Source organism: Heterodontus francisci, chromosome 39, assembly GCF_036365525.1.
Source record: "Heterodontus francisci isolate sHetFra1 chromosome 39, sHetFra1.hap1, whole genome shotgun sequence".
Lineage (NCBI taxonomy): Eukaryota > Metazoa > Chordata > Chondrichthyes > Heterodontiformes > Heterodontidae > Heterodontus > Heterodontus francisci.
The window spans coordinates 18,078,874-18,095,735 of NC_090409.1; the positions used below are offsets into that span (position 1 = coordinate 18,078,874).

A 16,862-nucleotide genomic window follows, 5' to 3' on the forward strand; every position below is an offset into this window, starting at 1 on the left:
TGATCTTCCCATCAATTGGGGTCGGATCTTGACTCTTGCTGCAGTGTGTGGGGCCCAGTAACACATTCAAGTGTATCCCTGAGAATGAAGCCGTGGCACCTCGGGCTAAATACCACACAGGCATTGATCTACTCGAAGCAGATTGCAGGGAAGGCAGGGTTTTTCTAGATCTCTGTGGAGCTCAGAGACATACTGAGTGATTTCATTTAAACTGCCACAGGCCAACTATGGAATTCGGTCCTATTCTGCTCAGTTCTGTGCTCAATACCACACTGGTTATTATCAACACACTTGGCACAAGCATGGTATGGAGTCTGGTTCCATTCTGCACTGTGTGTGACTCAGTACCCCGGGGTATTAATTAACTAACCGCACAAAGTGTGAATGAAGTCTGGTCCCTTCCTGAGCTTTGTGCGTCTTAGTAGCACACTGGGAGAATTTGACTTACTCACCACAGGCCGAGGATGGAACGTAGGGTCTTCCTGCTCTGTGTGGAGCTCAACACCACACCGGATGGGTTCAGCTAACATAGCACGAGCCGGGAACGGAACCTTAGCCCTTTCTACACCTAGTGGGGTTTCAATATCACAGGGATTGAGAGTAGTGTGCAACACTAAACCAAATTTATCTTGGCCCTTCATGTTTGTGTGCAGTTCAGGACCATGTGGAGAGGGAGAGAGTGAGGGAAACTATATCAGCCTGGGCAGGGACTGAAATCTAAGGCCTTCAAGCTTTTTATTGGGCGAAATAACATGTTGTGTGGCCTGAGCTATCAGCACAGGATGGAGATGTAAACGAGGCACTTCCTTCTCTTTGTGGGGCTCAGTTTTACACTGGGTGAAATCAGCTAACACAGCACAGGCTGGGGTTGGATCTGGGCCCTTTTTGCTCAGAGTGTGTGGCGCAGTATCATTTTTAACAAAGGCCTTGCAGAAAGCCAGGGCCCTTCCTGCTCCACGTGGGAATCAGTGATGCACGTTGCAATTAGTTAACCACACATGACAGGGGTCGATATCAGATACTTGCAGATATGTGTGGAAATCAGTACCATACTGCGTGAAATCAGTGAACTCATTATGAGAAGAGGATAGAGTCTGGGACCCATCTACTCAATTTTGCTCAGTACCACGCTGGCGCGGATCAACTAACACAGCACAGGATGGGGTTGGAACGTAGGGCCTCCCCGACCGTATTGGGGATCAATAACACTCCAGGTGAGCTGAGCTAATAGCACAGATGGGGTATGGAACCTAGGTCCTTGCTTTCCTCTGTGGGTCTCAGTAGCACACAGCCTGAGATCAGCTAACAGAGCAAGGCACGAATGGAACTTGCACATTCTCCCCATAACAATCACTAACACCAATCCACCCCTTCCCAAGAAAAATGCGCCCTCCCCACCCATCAATGCCCCTTACCTCCAGACACCCACCCACTCCTCTTCGATATATCCAGGCGCCCTCTCCTTCCATCAACGTAGATCCCTTCTACGGACACGTCCCAACTTGCATACACCTCTCTACACTAACCTACCACTCCTGCACACACCAAGCGCCCATCCTCGCCCACACAGACTCGTCTCACCCATAAAAACAACTGCTTCTCTCCAGCAGGAGGGGTCGACCTCCCACACACGCATCCTCCTCCCCAACACGAACCCATGCCTTCACTCCACACGGACCTATATGTCCCCCGACACAGAGACACGTCCCTCCCTTACAAGCACGGCACGCCACCCCAGTATGGATGCAGACCTGGAACATGGGACCTTCTTGCTATGTGTGCACTTCAGTTAAATTATCTTACACATCTATGACCAGGAATTGATGCTGACAACTTTCTACCTTGTCGCTCAGTCCCATGCATTGTGTACACAGCAGCTTGATTTGGCATTCGAGTTCTGGCACAGTTTTCTTGCCCACTGCAACACAGCGTACATTTGAAATCCTATCTTTTTCATATGTCAATGTCTTACATGGAAAGATTAACACCTCCTCTTCTCACAACCTTTTCTTCTATCCGCGATTAATTCACCTCCTTGACTCCCTTACTTCCCAGTCATTGACACGGTCGTGTGGCCTTACCTACTCTGACTTTCACTTTGCGGCTCTCACACCTTTACATTTACTCTGCCGCTTTGTCCAGGATCACATTTCCCAGCTGCCTTTTTGTCTATAGCGCTCCAGCTAACCCTATCAAGAAGCAGCTCAGAGAGTGGCATACACAAACTGAAGACTCGACACTGCACTACATGTTCTGGCTTCACGGGGAAAGTCACTGCCCACAACTGGGCAGGAGTTAGTGGAGGCTCATAGCACACCATAGATACCAGTTTACTTGAAGGCATGGTCATATATTAGCTCTGCCTCAGAGGGTTACGAGGGCCTAGATTACTGAACAAGACTGATAGGCATAAATGAGTGATGTTATTTGTACTGGTCAGCCAGCCAGTGGGCTTGGATGCAATTGTTCCGAGCGTGAAGGAGTCCAATTCTGTAACTGAGCGGCCGATCATGCCACCATCCTAAATTATATGATTTCACTTAAAGCAGACGGGGCAACATTGGAACCATTTCATCTTAGATGTGTGATGCAGAATTATTTTTTGCAAAACAATTGGCAAAATAAAACTGGCTGGTTGGCACTGAGACATCATTTATCTTTTCTTGATTGCATTAAATCCAGTAAAGGGAAAAGGTCTTGTTTTGTTCAAATGCATATCACTAACATCAGTAATGATGTTGCATCATTTATTCACTGGGGACGTTTCTCAAGTTATATATCAGGTACTGGGTTTACATCATCCCAGTGCATGTCCCTGAACCATTAATTTCGCATTTCGAATCAAACAGAAAATGCATGAACCAATAACGGGTGTCGTGTATGCTATTTATTATCCAATTCTTGCGGCTGTTGGTGCTCCAGGTACGCCATTTTTTTGCCATCTTGTTCATTACATATTAAGAGTTTATAATATATACATAGAATTAGCTGGTACGTAGAGCACAGGAAGATGCTATTTTCCCCAGTTGGAGTCTGTCGGTGTTCATGCTCCACATGAGGCTCTTCCAATTCTCTTCATCTCACTCTGTCCTCTATTCCATTCCCCCCATGTGCTTATCTAACTTCCTCTTACATGCATCTATGTTCAGCTCAACCACTCCTTTGTGGTAGCAAAGTACACATTCTAGCCACTCTCTGGGTAAATACATTTCCCCTGAATTCCCTAATCGGTATATTAATGACTATCTTATATGTTTATGGCCGCAAATGTCGATCACCCCCACAAGTGGAGACATATCTCCACGTCAACCCAATGAAAATCTTTCATATATTGACCTCAATTCTGTCGCCCCTCAGCCTTTTCTTTGCTATAAAAATATTCGAAGTCTACTCAAACTTTGTTGATAGCTGTGCCATTTCAGTTCTGGTATCAATCTTGTAAATCTTTTCTGCATCCTCTGCTGCACTTCTATATTCTATTTTAAGTATGGTGATTAGAACTGCGCTCGCTAATCAAAGTTGTCCTTTGTCTTTTATCTTTATGCATTCTCCATAGTCAGCTGTTCAATGGGACACATCACATCAGCAGAAGGAAAACCTTCGTGAAAATAATGTAAGAACATTTCTGGCACAACTTCCAGGCACATGCACAGTTCAGCTGAAATCACTGAAGCTCATTGTGACCAGATAGCATCAAAGAAGAAATGTTTTTTAAATTGATGTTGTTATGTATTAGGTCACTTTGAACCTTGTCATAGTGGTAGAGTGACATGTGTAACACGTAGAATGAAGCGATAGAGGCCATTTTCTGAAACAATCATTCATTTACTACATGTCCACTACCCATTCCCCACGTTGTTTTCTCTTTTCCGAATATTTATCCACTTCAGTGGATTCCACATATGCCATCATCCCACCATCCCACCATCCCACCAACCCGTTGCCCCTTCTCTGCTCCCCGCCCACGATAAAGAAAACACTTTCCTATGATTCTTTGGTGATGACATTATATTTATTCTTCTATATTCCGTCAGTTAGCCCAGCAGAACAAATATTTTTTCACCCCCTTATGAATCTCATGGAAATATTTCAGATGTCTGTGCACTTTAACCAGAGCTCCTGATAAACTCTCCTATTCCAATGCAACGAGTTGTAAATTCTCTTGTAATTTTTGGCAATTAAAGCCACTTAGAGTCATAGAATCATATACAGCACAGAATGAAGTTGTTCAGCACATCGAGACCATGCAGACTCTCTGAGGAGAAATTCAATCGATCCCGCAACCCGCTCGATCCCTGTGGCCCTGAAAGTTTATTTCCTTCAAGGGACCTCCCAATTTCCTCTTGAAGTCTTTGATTGTTTCGTTTTCCACCACCCTTGTGAGCAGTGAGCTCCAGGTCATTACCATCCGCTGTGTAAAAAAGTTCTTCCTCACATTCCACCAGCTTCTCTTGCCTGAAACTTTGGATCTCTGTCCCCTAGTCCTGGCATCATCAGTTAATAGGAGCATTTTTTCCTTTTCTAACTTATCTAAGCCTGTCATAATCTTGAACACCTCTATTAAATCTCTCCGTCTCCTTTGCTCTGTGGAGAACAAACCCAACTTTTCGAACCTAACCTTGTAGCTGAAATTCCCACCCCTGGAACCATTCTAGTGAATCTCCTCTGCACCATCTCAAGGACCTTCATATCCATCTTCATCTTTAACTGATAATCGGTATTACGCTAGTCGATTTCCTCTGCACCCTCTCCATAGCGTCTGCATTTTTTTCTATAGCAGAATTCAGACAACTGGCCAGGATGGTGTAAATGTTCAACTTGCCATCGGGAATATAACTAGCATTGCATATTAGCCGCCCATTACAGTATCTGTTATGATTTCAATTCTACTTATTTCAATGGTACACTGTGGGCGGTTTATCTGGAAGTCATGGCTGCAGCAATTCCAATTTTGCAACCTTCATTTACATTAGTTTCGATTCATTTCTCCGACCCACTTCATTATATTTCCTTTTAAATATTAATTTTCGTTTAACGGTCACCTGAAGCCTACTCCTGCTCCTATGTTCCAATGTTTTAAATGTACATTTTACTTATTATTTAGCTTTATTTTGAAACTAAACTAACCAGCTCCTTGGAAAGCTGACGGGATTGAGTGGAACGCTGAATCTGAATGGAATGCAACGTTGGGCGGTGTAGTAACAGCGTTCTACTGGATTCTGTCGGTGGGTTTGGTTTACGCTACCCTCAGTCAACACTTTTGGCATCGTAGGTGGGTGGAAACGTCACCTTCCGCAGATACCATACTGAAACTTTGAATTTCAGGCAAAATACTGATTTTTTCGACTGGGAGTCTAGTTAATAATTTCCATCTTCCTTCCAGTTAACATAATGGCAATTGTGGTCCTGTGCCGGGGAAAGTGCGGTCTCTCCAAATGCATCACCCAGTATCTGGTGGCCATGGCTGCAGCGGATCTACTGGTCGTTATCACCGGTGTGATATTGAACCGTGTCATTGGCATTTACTTTCCAGTTAGCGCCTTGTCCAATACTCTGGTGTGCCGTGTCAAAGCGGTCCTGGTTTATGCTTCCAGAAATAGCTCTGTCTGGTTAACAGTCTCTTTCACCCTTGATAGATTTGTTGCTATTTGTTGCCAGAAGCTTAAAACGACATATTGCAGCAAGAAAATGGCGGCTGCGATTGTAAGCATGGTGTTTGCTCTGAGCTACTTGCAAAATATCCCCTTGTATTTTGCATTTGAACCTATGTATTTTATTAACAATGTCCCAATGTACTGCATCATCAAATCCAACTTTTATACTCTCACCCCGTGGATCGCGTTTTCCTGGATTAATCTCATTTTAACACCGTGTCTTGCATTTTGTCTGATTTTACTGTTCAACCTCCTGACAGTAAGACATATATTAGTTTCCAATAGAGTTCGACGGGCATTGAGGACCATTAACAGTGCTGGAAATAACATTGATCCAGAGTTGGAGAACCGAAAAAAATCCATTATTTTACTGTTCACTATATCCGGAAGTTTTGTCATGTTATGGGCGACATACACCGCGCATCACCTATATTACCGAATTACAACCACTTACGTCTATAAAGGTGACAACGATCCTGTCTTTATCCTCCAAGAATCCGGCCATATGCTTCTCCTTTTGAGCTGCTGTACAAACACTTGTATTTACGTCGTGACCCAAAAGAAATTCAGAGAGGATTTGAGCAATGCGGTGAAATATCCGATGTCACTGATAGTCAAATTCGTTAAATTATGGAAATAAATGGCATCTGCTGATTTTTGTATTTAGCTCTCGACCTCTTGCATCCATTTGCAATGAGGGACAAGGTTGATCTTTTGTAGTTTTATGACACTGGGAGTAGCTTTGTTAATTGGTGTTTTATATTTAATGCCTCTCTGGCCTGTTGAGCTGTCCTGCAAAACTGACTTGATTAGTAGAGCTTTACGATAATTTAATACTACATAGTGATGAAGCATGGTATTTTCTGATAGCGCTGGCTTGGAAGATGCTCAGGAGTGGTAGTAAATGTTGCGTAAGAAAATTACTTCTTTGTTACTTGTTTTCCGGCATGATCAACCCAGCAGAAGAAAGGAGTTTTAGATTTGAAATACTTCATGTTGAAAATGATTCATGATAATATTAATGTTGAACTAGTTGTAACCCATGTGCAGAAATGCAACATCTTTATGGGTCCAGAAGAATCTGCCGAGAAATTCATGTCTACTATGTCTACTGAGACTGATGAAGATTGTGTTGTACCATCTTTCATGGTAGAGTTACACTCTTGGCATTCAAGCCCAGAAGACTTAACTGTAGGTAACCTAACTGTAGAAATGCCAACATCAATTGTATGAAAGTTATTGCTGGTGTTCAGGTGGTAAAGATAAGCCCTAAATGTGCTAGTATACAAACGGATAGCTTTAGGATGCTTTTTCAGCTCGGCCTATTGGCTTGCAGGATTATCGAAAGCCAAATGGAAAGAATCAGAGCTAAGAGCGGCAAATCTACTTTTCCAGTCCCCACAGTCCCAGTAAGTAACTGGCTCACTGTCAGCAGTGTTGCTTTTTCCCACCAGTATCATTGCATTGTCACAGAAGACCCAGATATGCTGCAGAACACATTATCATAACATTGCTTAACTCTGTTAATGATACCAATATCAGACCTGCCAACATACGAAAATCACATAAAACGATATTAAACTTCAGGATTCCAATACGTGTTTCCCAGAGCTATGCCTTTACAGCTTTTGTACAGTTGACTCCAATAGGAATGTGTCATCTTATCGTTTAGTCAGCACATTGGACCACATGGATTCTGGAGCGAATTATATGACGTGGTTGGTGATGGAGCAGTTTATTTGTCAAATGCAACGGTCATTCTTTTCTTTCTCTGCAGTCTATTATTTATGAGCTCAGGTAGGTTTTAGTGAGTCATCAAAAGGGGGAACAGACTTATAATGAAGCCTTTTAAGCAACTACATTGTAATAATATACTGTGTTCTTCTAGTACGTTGCATTATCGTCGAAGTACATAATGCTCATTATTTCTTTGAAGGGAAAATGTAGACTATCCAAAGTGAATGCACAGTGGATAATAAAGAAAATAACAGTTAAAAGAAAACAGAAAAAAGGCTTATGACAATTTTCAGGAGCAAGATTCATTTAATCACTAGGAGGATTATAGAACATATAGAAGGAAATTGGAATAGTTAATGCAGGAGGCAAAGAGCTGTTCTGAGAATAGATTAGCATTAAATTGAATCGGTAGACGTTTTATTTTCTTAAAACGTGTGGGAGGCTAGTTCGGGAAAGGTGGGCTTATTAAGGGCCCAAAGAAAAGTCTTTATACAAATGCAGAGGACATGGCCAAAGTATTAAATGAATAGTTTGCATTTGTTCTCAAAAAGAAAAATCAGAATGTGAAGCTTGCAGTAAAAGGGAGATGTGAGTTATGAACAGGATAATAATAGAGAGCGAAGACACATCAAAGTGATCAGCATTTCTCAAACTTGGTTAATCACCTGGTCCGGAACAAATGCATCCTTGGCTACTGAAAGAAGCGAAGGTAGAAATAGTGGCGACATTGGCACAATGTTTCAATCGTGATTGGATACAGGGTTGGGATCAGGTGACTGGAGGGTTGCTTTACTACTATTGAAGAAAGGGGGAGGGATATATTGGGAAATATATTGGCCAGTCAACCTAACAGCAGTGGTGGAGATGTTATTGGCAACTACGATCAGGTGCAAAATAAACTTTCGTTTAGAAATACATGGTGTAATCATTGAGAGCCATATTGGATTATTAAAGGGAAATCATGTCTGACTAACTTAATTGAATTCTTTGATGGGTTATCAAAGATCATTGGTCAAGGTAGTGCAGTGGATGACTTATATATGGGCTTTCAGAAGTAAAAAGTGCCATCTAGGAGGCTTGTTAATGAGATTTTAATCCATGGAATTGGGAGGAAATTAGCGATATGAATATGGAATTGTCTCAGTGACAGAAAGCAGAGAGTGATGGAGAATGATTGGGAGGTGATTTACAGTGGTGTTCTCCAAGTGTCACTTTGGGTCCATTACTCTTTCCAATTTTCATTATCGACCTAGATTATGGTGCAGGGAGCAGCATTACAATGTTTGCAGATGATACAAAGCTCAGCAATGTAGTAGGTAGTGATGACTATAGCTATATGCTTCAGTATGACATAGTCAGGACGGTTAAATCGGCAGAAACTTGGCAGATGGCGTTCAATTAGCTGATGTACTATGGGAGGACTTACATCAAAAGACAAGGTGTGATAAATGACATTATTTTGAAAACTGAAGATAAGCATGGAGTCCTCCGTGTCCATATGCACAAATCGTTAAATGTGAAAGAACAAGTTTCTAAGAAGGTTGAAAAACGCACATGGGCTACTTGGGTTTATAAAATAAGGCATAGAATATGTAAACGACGAGATAATGCTAGAAATTTATAAATCACTGGTAAGACCTCATCTGGAGTATTGTCGAGACTTCTGGATATCACACTTCCAGGAAAGATGTAAAGGCCCGGAAAGGGTAGACAGCAGGTTTACCAGGATATTACAGGTAATGCGGGACTTCATTTATGAGAAAATTTGGAAATGTTAGGACCGTTCTCTTGAGAGAATGTTAAGAGGTGACCAAATAAACGTTTTCAAAATGATGAAAGGTTTTGATATACAGATAGAAGAACATTATTCCCTCTGCAGCGTGGATCAATACCCAGATATTGTAAGCTTCAAATCTTTGGGAAAATGTCCAGAGGGAAGATGAGGAAATTATTTTTCAATTAGAGAGTTGTAGGGATCTGGAACACTCTATCTGAAAAGATGGTAGAAGTTGATTCCATTTATAATTGCAATAGGGATTTGGCTAGATACTTGAGGATGAGGAATTTACTGGGTTACGGTCAAAAAGATGGGGTGCGAGTCTGAGCACAATTGCTTTTCCAAAGAGCCACCACATACACGATGGGCCGAATGGGCTCCTTTATAATCTATAATTCTATGATACTCCAGGAGCTCTGACAACAGTATGATCTAATATTATTTAGGGATAAAAGCTTTCTTTGATATATCTCTATGAAATAGAACGTATTCAGTGGTTTATATATACATTTACATATAACTCTAACTGTAATTTTCCACAAGGCTTAGGATGGTTTTGGCTTTAACGCTCTGAATAAAGCAATAACAAAAGTAGATGTATAAAACTACTCTGGACAGTTAAGAGATTTTTTGAACTCGTTGTTCAAAAAATCCCAAAGCAATGATGTTTCCAAGGAACCATCGGATTGTGCTAATCCCGCATCCATAGGAACATAGGAAGGTAGGAACAGAAGTTGGCCATTCATCTCCTCGAGCCTGTCCCACCATTCAATGAGATCATGGCTGATCTTCGGCCGAACTCCATATACCTGCCTTTGGCCCATATCCCTCAATATCTTTGCTTAATAACAATCTATCCATCTCAGACTTAGAATTGACAACTGTTCTAGCTTCAACTGCTGTCTGTCGGGGAGAGTTTCAAACCTCTTCTACCCTTTGCGTGAAGATTCATAAATTGTCACCATATAAGAAACCTTTTATGAGCTGGCAACAGAAATAAAAACTTCACTCAGGTTAGGCAATCAGTCGAATATTGGCCACAGAATTGTTGCCACCCCCCATTCAACCACCCACCACGGTAGAATGCGGAGTATTCCTGACGTTGGCTGCAATCCCACCACGTTTCCCTATTGGTTCTCGCCTGGGGATAAGGGGTGTGGACCAACGTAACCAAAAAAGACAGGTGAAGTAATTACAAAATCTGAAAAACATAGAGATAAACCTATCTTAAAAACTATAAATCTGACCAAGTGTCTACAACAGCAAATGATTTGCCTCCTTCAAAGATGAAACTGACCATTTGTTTGTTGTTGTTTTCAGCTTTTTCTGTTTCCATTACTTGCATCCTGCGCCTACAGGTTTTTTCCTCCTTTTTCTCTGAAATATCCATTACCGCTAGACCATTAGAACATAAGGCATAATCAGCAGCAGGACATATGGCCTATTAAGCTTGTTCCATCATTCAATGATATCATAGTTGATCTTCGACCTCAACTCAATTTCCTCGTCCTATCCCTACTTTCCTTGATTCCTTCGTGTCCCAAAATCCATAGATCACATTCTTGATTATACTCAACGACTGAGAATCCACAACCCAATGGGAAAGTGAATTCCAGAGATTCACGACCCTCTGGTTGAAGACATTTCTCCTCACATAAGCCAGAAAGCTGCACATTTTATCTCATTTCACTGGTTCAAAACTTAATACATTTTAACCTTTCCTAGTTTTGCTGAAAGATTCCAGAGCTACAACATTGACTCTGCTTCTCTCTTCACAAATACTGCGAGATCTGTTGAGTATTTCCAACATGTTCTGTTTTTATTTCAGATTTCCAGCATTCACAGTATTTTGCATTTGTATTATCCTTTATCCTGCGACTGTTCCTTCGAATTCTGGACTCTCCAGCCAGAGGGAACATTATCGAAGCATCTCCCCTGCAAAGCCCTCTCAGAAATTTATACCTTTCAATGAGATCACCTTTCATTCTTCTAAATAATATAGTCCCATTCTACTCAACCGTTTCTCGCACGCCAAACATCCCCCCCTTCCCCAACCACCACCGCCCTCCACCCCACCCCCACCGCACCTCGTCCAGGTACCTATCTAGTTTCTTTCTTTTTGGCCTCCTTATCTCGAGAGACAATGGATACACGCCTGGAGGTGGTAAGCCTTTGTTATACCGCCTCTAATGCAAATATTTCCTTCCCAAGGTAAGGGGATCAATGCTGTACAGAATGCTCCAGGTGTGGTCTCACCAAAGCGCTAAATAACTGCAATAAGGCTTCCTTTCTGTTATGCTCCAAACTCCGTGTAATAAAAACTGACATGCAATTTCCCTTCCTAATTTCTTGCCGTACCTGCGTGTTAACCTTCAGTGAATTCTGTACAAGAACAGCCAAATCACTTTGTTTACCAACCTTTACTAGTCCGTCACTTTTTAAAATGTTGTGCTTTTCTATCCTTCCTGCAAAAGTGGGCAATGTCACATTTCTCTGCAATATGCTCCATCTGTCAGGACCTTGATCATTCAAATTGAAGCTGTACACATCCGTTTGCAGCCTCTTTGCGTCCTCCGCATTTCTTAGTTTCTAACCTAGCTTCGTATCATCAGCAAACTGGGATATATTTTACCTGACCCCCTCATTTAAGTCATTGATATAGATTGTGAATATCTAAGGCTCAAGTACCGATTCTTTTGGCACCTCCATTAATTATAAACGGCAAACCTGAAACAGGCCCATTTAATGGTCTATTTTCTGTCTGTTAACCAATCCTCAGTCCAAGTTACCACATTATCTATAATATATTTTGGCCAATCCTTGAGATCTAATCGTGTATAGTATAAAGACAAGGTGGCACAGTCGCTTGTTTGTGTCACTTAGTTAATTGAGGTACTTGTTTGTGGCACCTTGCTGCACTGCCCTTGGCTGCCACGTTTATCAATAAAACAGCAGTAAGTTTATTTCAAAATGATAGCTAGTCAACTGTCAAACATTTTGAGAGGTCCCGAGAAAGTAAAAGGCGCTAAATGAATGTAACATCGATATTTCGCAACCTCAAGCGCCCTTACTGTTGAGACGATTCAATGTACTTCTGAGACGATTATTTACGTAACTAAGCGAACCCTGCAATGGGCCACAAACAGGCCATTTAGAATGCTGGAAGTGGACCTGATTTTAGCACTTCCTCGGAACTTGAAGGGATTTATGACTTTAACCCCTTATACAGACTAATCCAAATCAGGAGTATATTCCTCTGAATCTCCTTTAATGAAGTGTAAACCTGACAAACTCTTCTGGACACTTATTTGAATTCAAAGAATTGAACGAGCTTTCCCTCAAAGGAAGAAAACTAACAGAGAATATTACCATCATTTACATAGCCTAATTTTATTAATAATGGCTAAGTCATAAATATCCCAGATATTATAAGGATCTGGGAAACTCTGTTCAATACGTATCTCCCCACTTAAAGTGATACAGAGCGGGGGTTCTTGTAGTTGTATATAGAATACTGCATGAGACGATTTATTAAATGTTATATATTTGTGATAGAATTTAACATGCAATACGCTTCTGAAGTGGTTAAGTATATTGCAATATTAAATATTACTATAAGATATAACAAATAATCTTATTTCTAATATAGAATCCAAACGTTTAACCTTGTTAATGTTGTAGCAAAATATCTTAGAATATCCATCAAAATGTTACCTTAAATTCCCCGTAGTTGAGAAGCATTATTGAGGATTCAACGCTTTAAGTTTTCATTTCAGAACCTCTCATGTTTATACTGACTCTAAGATGTCATATGATGTCTTAGCATAAAGGTGCTACCTTTTTGTGTGCGTTTTACTTGCATTCAAGATCCATATTTGCTAGTATGATCAATTAACTCTCCACTTAATGTTTTGCTGGAAATACTCTGATTTTGTTATTGTGAGCATTTACCTGGTCAAAATGTTTATAATTGTGTTTATTTGACCTTTTGTTCTTGTAATTGCATTGCATTTATTGTTTTATTATCTATAATTCCCTTTTTTATGGTACCTTAAAGCAGCCTTTTGAGCCGATTCATCTGCCACAACAACCCCATAAACTAATTAAGTTGATTGCTACCTCTTACTGATGTCACACAGGGTATCTCAATGTGTGTGTTTGACTTCCAAGTCCCCGACAGCGGAAATGGTATTCTAACAGGGACCTTGAAATGTTGTAACTCTACGTTCACAAAGAGGAATATAACTGAGTCTTGAAAACTAACCATTTGTTCAATCTTTAATTCTAAAAGGTATAATATATTCACTATATTTAAATGTTACCCAACGAAGCCTGTTATTCCATCACCCCACTCCCGTCTCCACATCGCACCCCCGACCAGTATAAAGGCGAACAACAAAAATACGTTGTTTAAACTAAACAAGGCCTAAAATATCATTATTTAATAAAGTGTCATAACCGATGATGTGAAACAGTGCAATGAGACAAAAGACCACATCGACAACAAGCATAGATTACGTTCTTATATGGATCGTCCAAATTCTCCAAAAATAAATCTGACAAAGCTATCACAAAGCTCAGAATAAAACTATGTGAAGTGCCCGTAATCTGAGGTCGCAAACTGTTCAATAAGATGTCTGTATCTCGATATGTCAAACATGAATGATCAATTGATGGAAGGATCCATAGCTGCCACTTGATCTGGATCTGTTAAAGTGCTGTTAAGATGAACTAAAATGTGCTTCAGTCCATTTTCAGTCAAATTCCAGCCAACGTACTAATTCCAGGAATAAAATGAAAAGAGCTGAACATCCTGGAATGTGAGGTCACCTGGACAGAAGTGTCATTCAGAACCTTCAGAATCTTTATTACAGGTGTACAGTCCATCAGAAGCTAATTTGGTGATACAAAGAAAAAACATTCAACCATGTTTTCCTTTGTACCATCGCACTCTTCCAATGTTGTAATAAATACGAACATCACTTGCATTGCCTCCCTACCATAGTCACTCAGAGGAAATGCAGAAAATGTTTCATTTCAGCTTCTCTGCAAGAAATCGCATAGTGTAAGCTGTTCAAGCAGTAAGACATCTCTGACTTGTCACATGCAATGCCTACAGCCAGAAGACCTGTAACAAAGAATCCTCCAGTACCTTAATCCTTGCTTTACGTGAGAACAAGTCCCATCTTTGAGATAAAAACAAGAAATGCTGGAACCACTCAACAGGTCTGGCCGCATCTGTGGAAAGAGAAGCAGAGTTAACATTTCGGGTCAGTGACCCTTCTTCGGAACTCAATTTTGCTTTTATCCCATCCTTGAGAGTCTGCAGTGCTTCATTCCAGTCCCACAGTGTTTTCCTCTTCCATCGTTATGAATTGAATATCTAACAGTCCAACACAGTCATTTCCTTTGTTTTGCAAATTTCTGAAGATCTGACGTTTGTCTGAAATGACCACGTCCTTTCAGAATCTGAGCGCCTGTTCATACGTTTCAGCGTTTTCAGTGTCATTACCTTTGTCCTCTTTACATTGGTGTATAAAAATTGCATTTCGATATTTTATTTCCTTTAACGGTGGGTGATGTTATAATTTTGTGCGAATTCCACAAATAAAAATATTTCAACACTTTACACCTACGTGTGTGTTGCTGCAACTGATGTCCATAAAAAGTGACCTAGATGCAAAGGCACTATCTGACCGCGGTGCCAACAGCTCATCCGGAGCTTGCTCACTGGTGGTGTTACATTTCCATAACAAAGTGCTGGATGCAAGCATCTGGTGGTTGTGATTCTCACAAGAAGGGATACTCCTCTGCTCACCCAGCTGCAGAGGCTGCGCCGAATCCATGCTGGTTGTATGTGAGTGGATCAGGAGCCCGAGGATGTCAATGTCCAGGAAAATTACCCTGTTTTACGAGATGCTGCTGTGCCAAGTAGTTCTCAGTGGTAAGACATGTAATGTAATATACTTTCCATAGGGCTAAAGGGAGCACTTGCTGGTTAGAGGAAACGAATGCCACAGTATCGATGGGCCTAGAAATTATACAATCACAATAGTTTTATTTACTTCTGAGGATAATGTGATTTTACAATCAGGTAAATTCCTCAATTAATGCTCGCCATTTTGCAAAGTAAGATATGCAGCCTGAAAGAGCGAGCAGCGTATTTCTTGTCAATTGTACTTCGTCTTTTAAAAAACTGCTACAGAATCATAAAATTTGAAGGTTAATCAAAAATAGTAGCAGTAGAGGGAAGTATTGTGTGACAGAAGGATGAGACCAAGCAACGGATGATTTTCTCAGGTTAGTGGGTACATGTTTGTGAGGCCACCTTCTCGCATGTTTTCCGGATGCTAAAAGAGTAACAGTTGCAGATACCACCGCAAAGGACGTCATCAACATAAGGAGCCAGAGCCAAATGACCTTGACAGGGGCGTTGAACTGATCCCAGGAAACTACACTCTTACCGCAGCGATTGCCAGCTGAAAGTTTTATCGGAGTAAGAGAGTGACGGTTTGCGGGCAGCCTTTTGTAAGCAGATGAGTGCCATTGCATAGAGATATAACATGGGTAGCCTATCTGTAACTGAATATTTTTAACGTTAATGTTATTCATAAGTGCAATTAGCTAACAAGATTGGGGAAAACTAGGGGCGGCACAATGGCGCAGTGGTTAGCACCGCAGCCTCACAGCTCCAGAGACCCGGGTTCGATTGCGGGTACTGCCTGTGTGGAGTTTGCAAGTTCTCCCTGTGTCTGCGTGGGTTTTCTCCGTGTGCTCAGGTTTCCTCCCACAAGCCAAAAGACTTGCAGGTTGATAGGTAAATTGGCCATTATAAATTGTCACTAGTATAGGTAGGTGGTAGGGAAATATACGGACAGGTGGGGATGTTTGGTAGGAATATGGGATTAGTGTAGGATTAGTATAAATGGGTGGTTGATGTTCGGCACAGACTCGGTGGGCCGAAGGGCCTGTTTCAGTGCTGTATCTCTAATCTAATCTAATCTAATATTTATAGTTTAATTGCGCGCAATCTTTCTTTCACCTCCTTGTCAATGGGTCAGTGATTAGAGGTTGTCAGTGGTTTGTGGAGCAGCGCCTGGAGTGGCTATAAAGGCCAATTCTAGAGTGACAGACACTTCCACAGGCGCTGCAGATAAAATTGGTTGTCTGGGCGATTACACAGTTGGCTCTCTCCTCGCACTTCTGTTTTGTTTTCCTGCCAAATGCTAAGTCTCTTCGACTCGCCACTCATTAGCCCCGCCATTATGGCTGTTCATGAGCTCTGGCGATCACTGGCAACTGACTCCCATGACTTGTGGTCAATGTCACTGGACTTCATGTCGTATTTGCAGACGTCTTTAAAGCGGAGAATTGGATGGCCAGTGGGTCTGATGCCAGTGACGAGCTTGCTGTACAATGTGTCCTTGGGGATCCTGCCATCTTCCATGTGGCTCACATGGCCAAGCCATCTCAAGCGCCGCTGGCTCAGTGTCAATGCTGGTGATGTTGGCCGCCTCGAGGAATTCTGCAATGGAGATACGGTCCTGCCACCTGATGCCAGGTATTTTCCAGAGGCAGCGAAGGTGGAATGAGTTGAGAAGTCGCTCTTGTCCAGACCTCGCTGCGGTAGAGCAAGGTACTGAGGACACAGGCTTGAAACACTCGGACATTTGTGTTCAGTGTCAGTGTGCCAT

At 41.6% G+C, this 16,862-nt stretch overlaps 1 protein-coding gene across 1 annotated transcript; it reads left to right on the forward strand.

The window, feature by feature from the left end:
• The first annotated feature begins 5,391 nt into the window (after positions 1–5,391).
• Positions 5,392–6,294, forward strand: LOC137352834 (probable G-protein coupled receptor 139). Its single transcript, XM_068018690.1, has one exon. It carries the CDS (start codon positions 5,392–5,394, stop codon positions 6,292–6,294), a length of 903 nt encoding a protein of 300 aa, XP_067874791.1.
• Positions 6,295–16,862: the final 10,568 nt, after the last annotated feature.

What these genes read in the sequence shown, in the direction of transcription:
- LOC137352834 (XM_068018690.1), top strand. Translation starts at nt 5,392, where the DNA reads ATGGCAATTGTGGTCCTGTGCCGGGGAAAGTGCGGTCTCTCCAAATGC.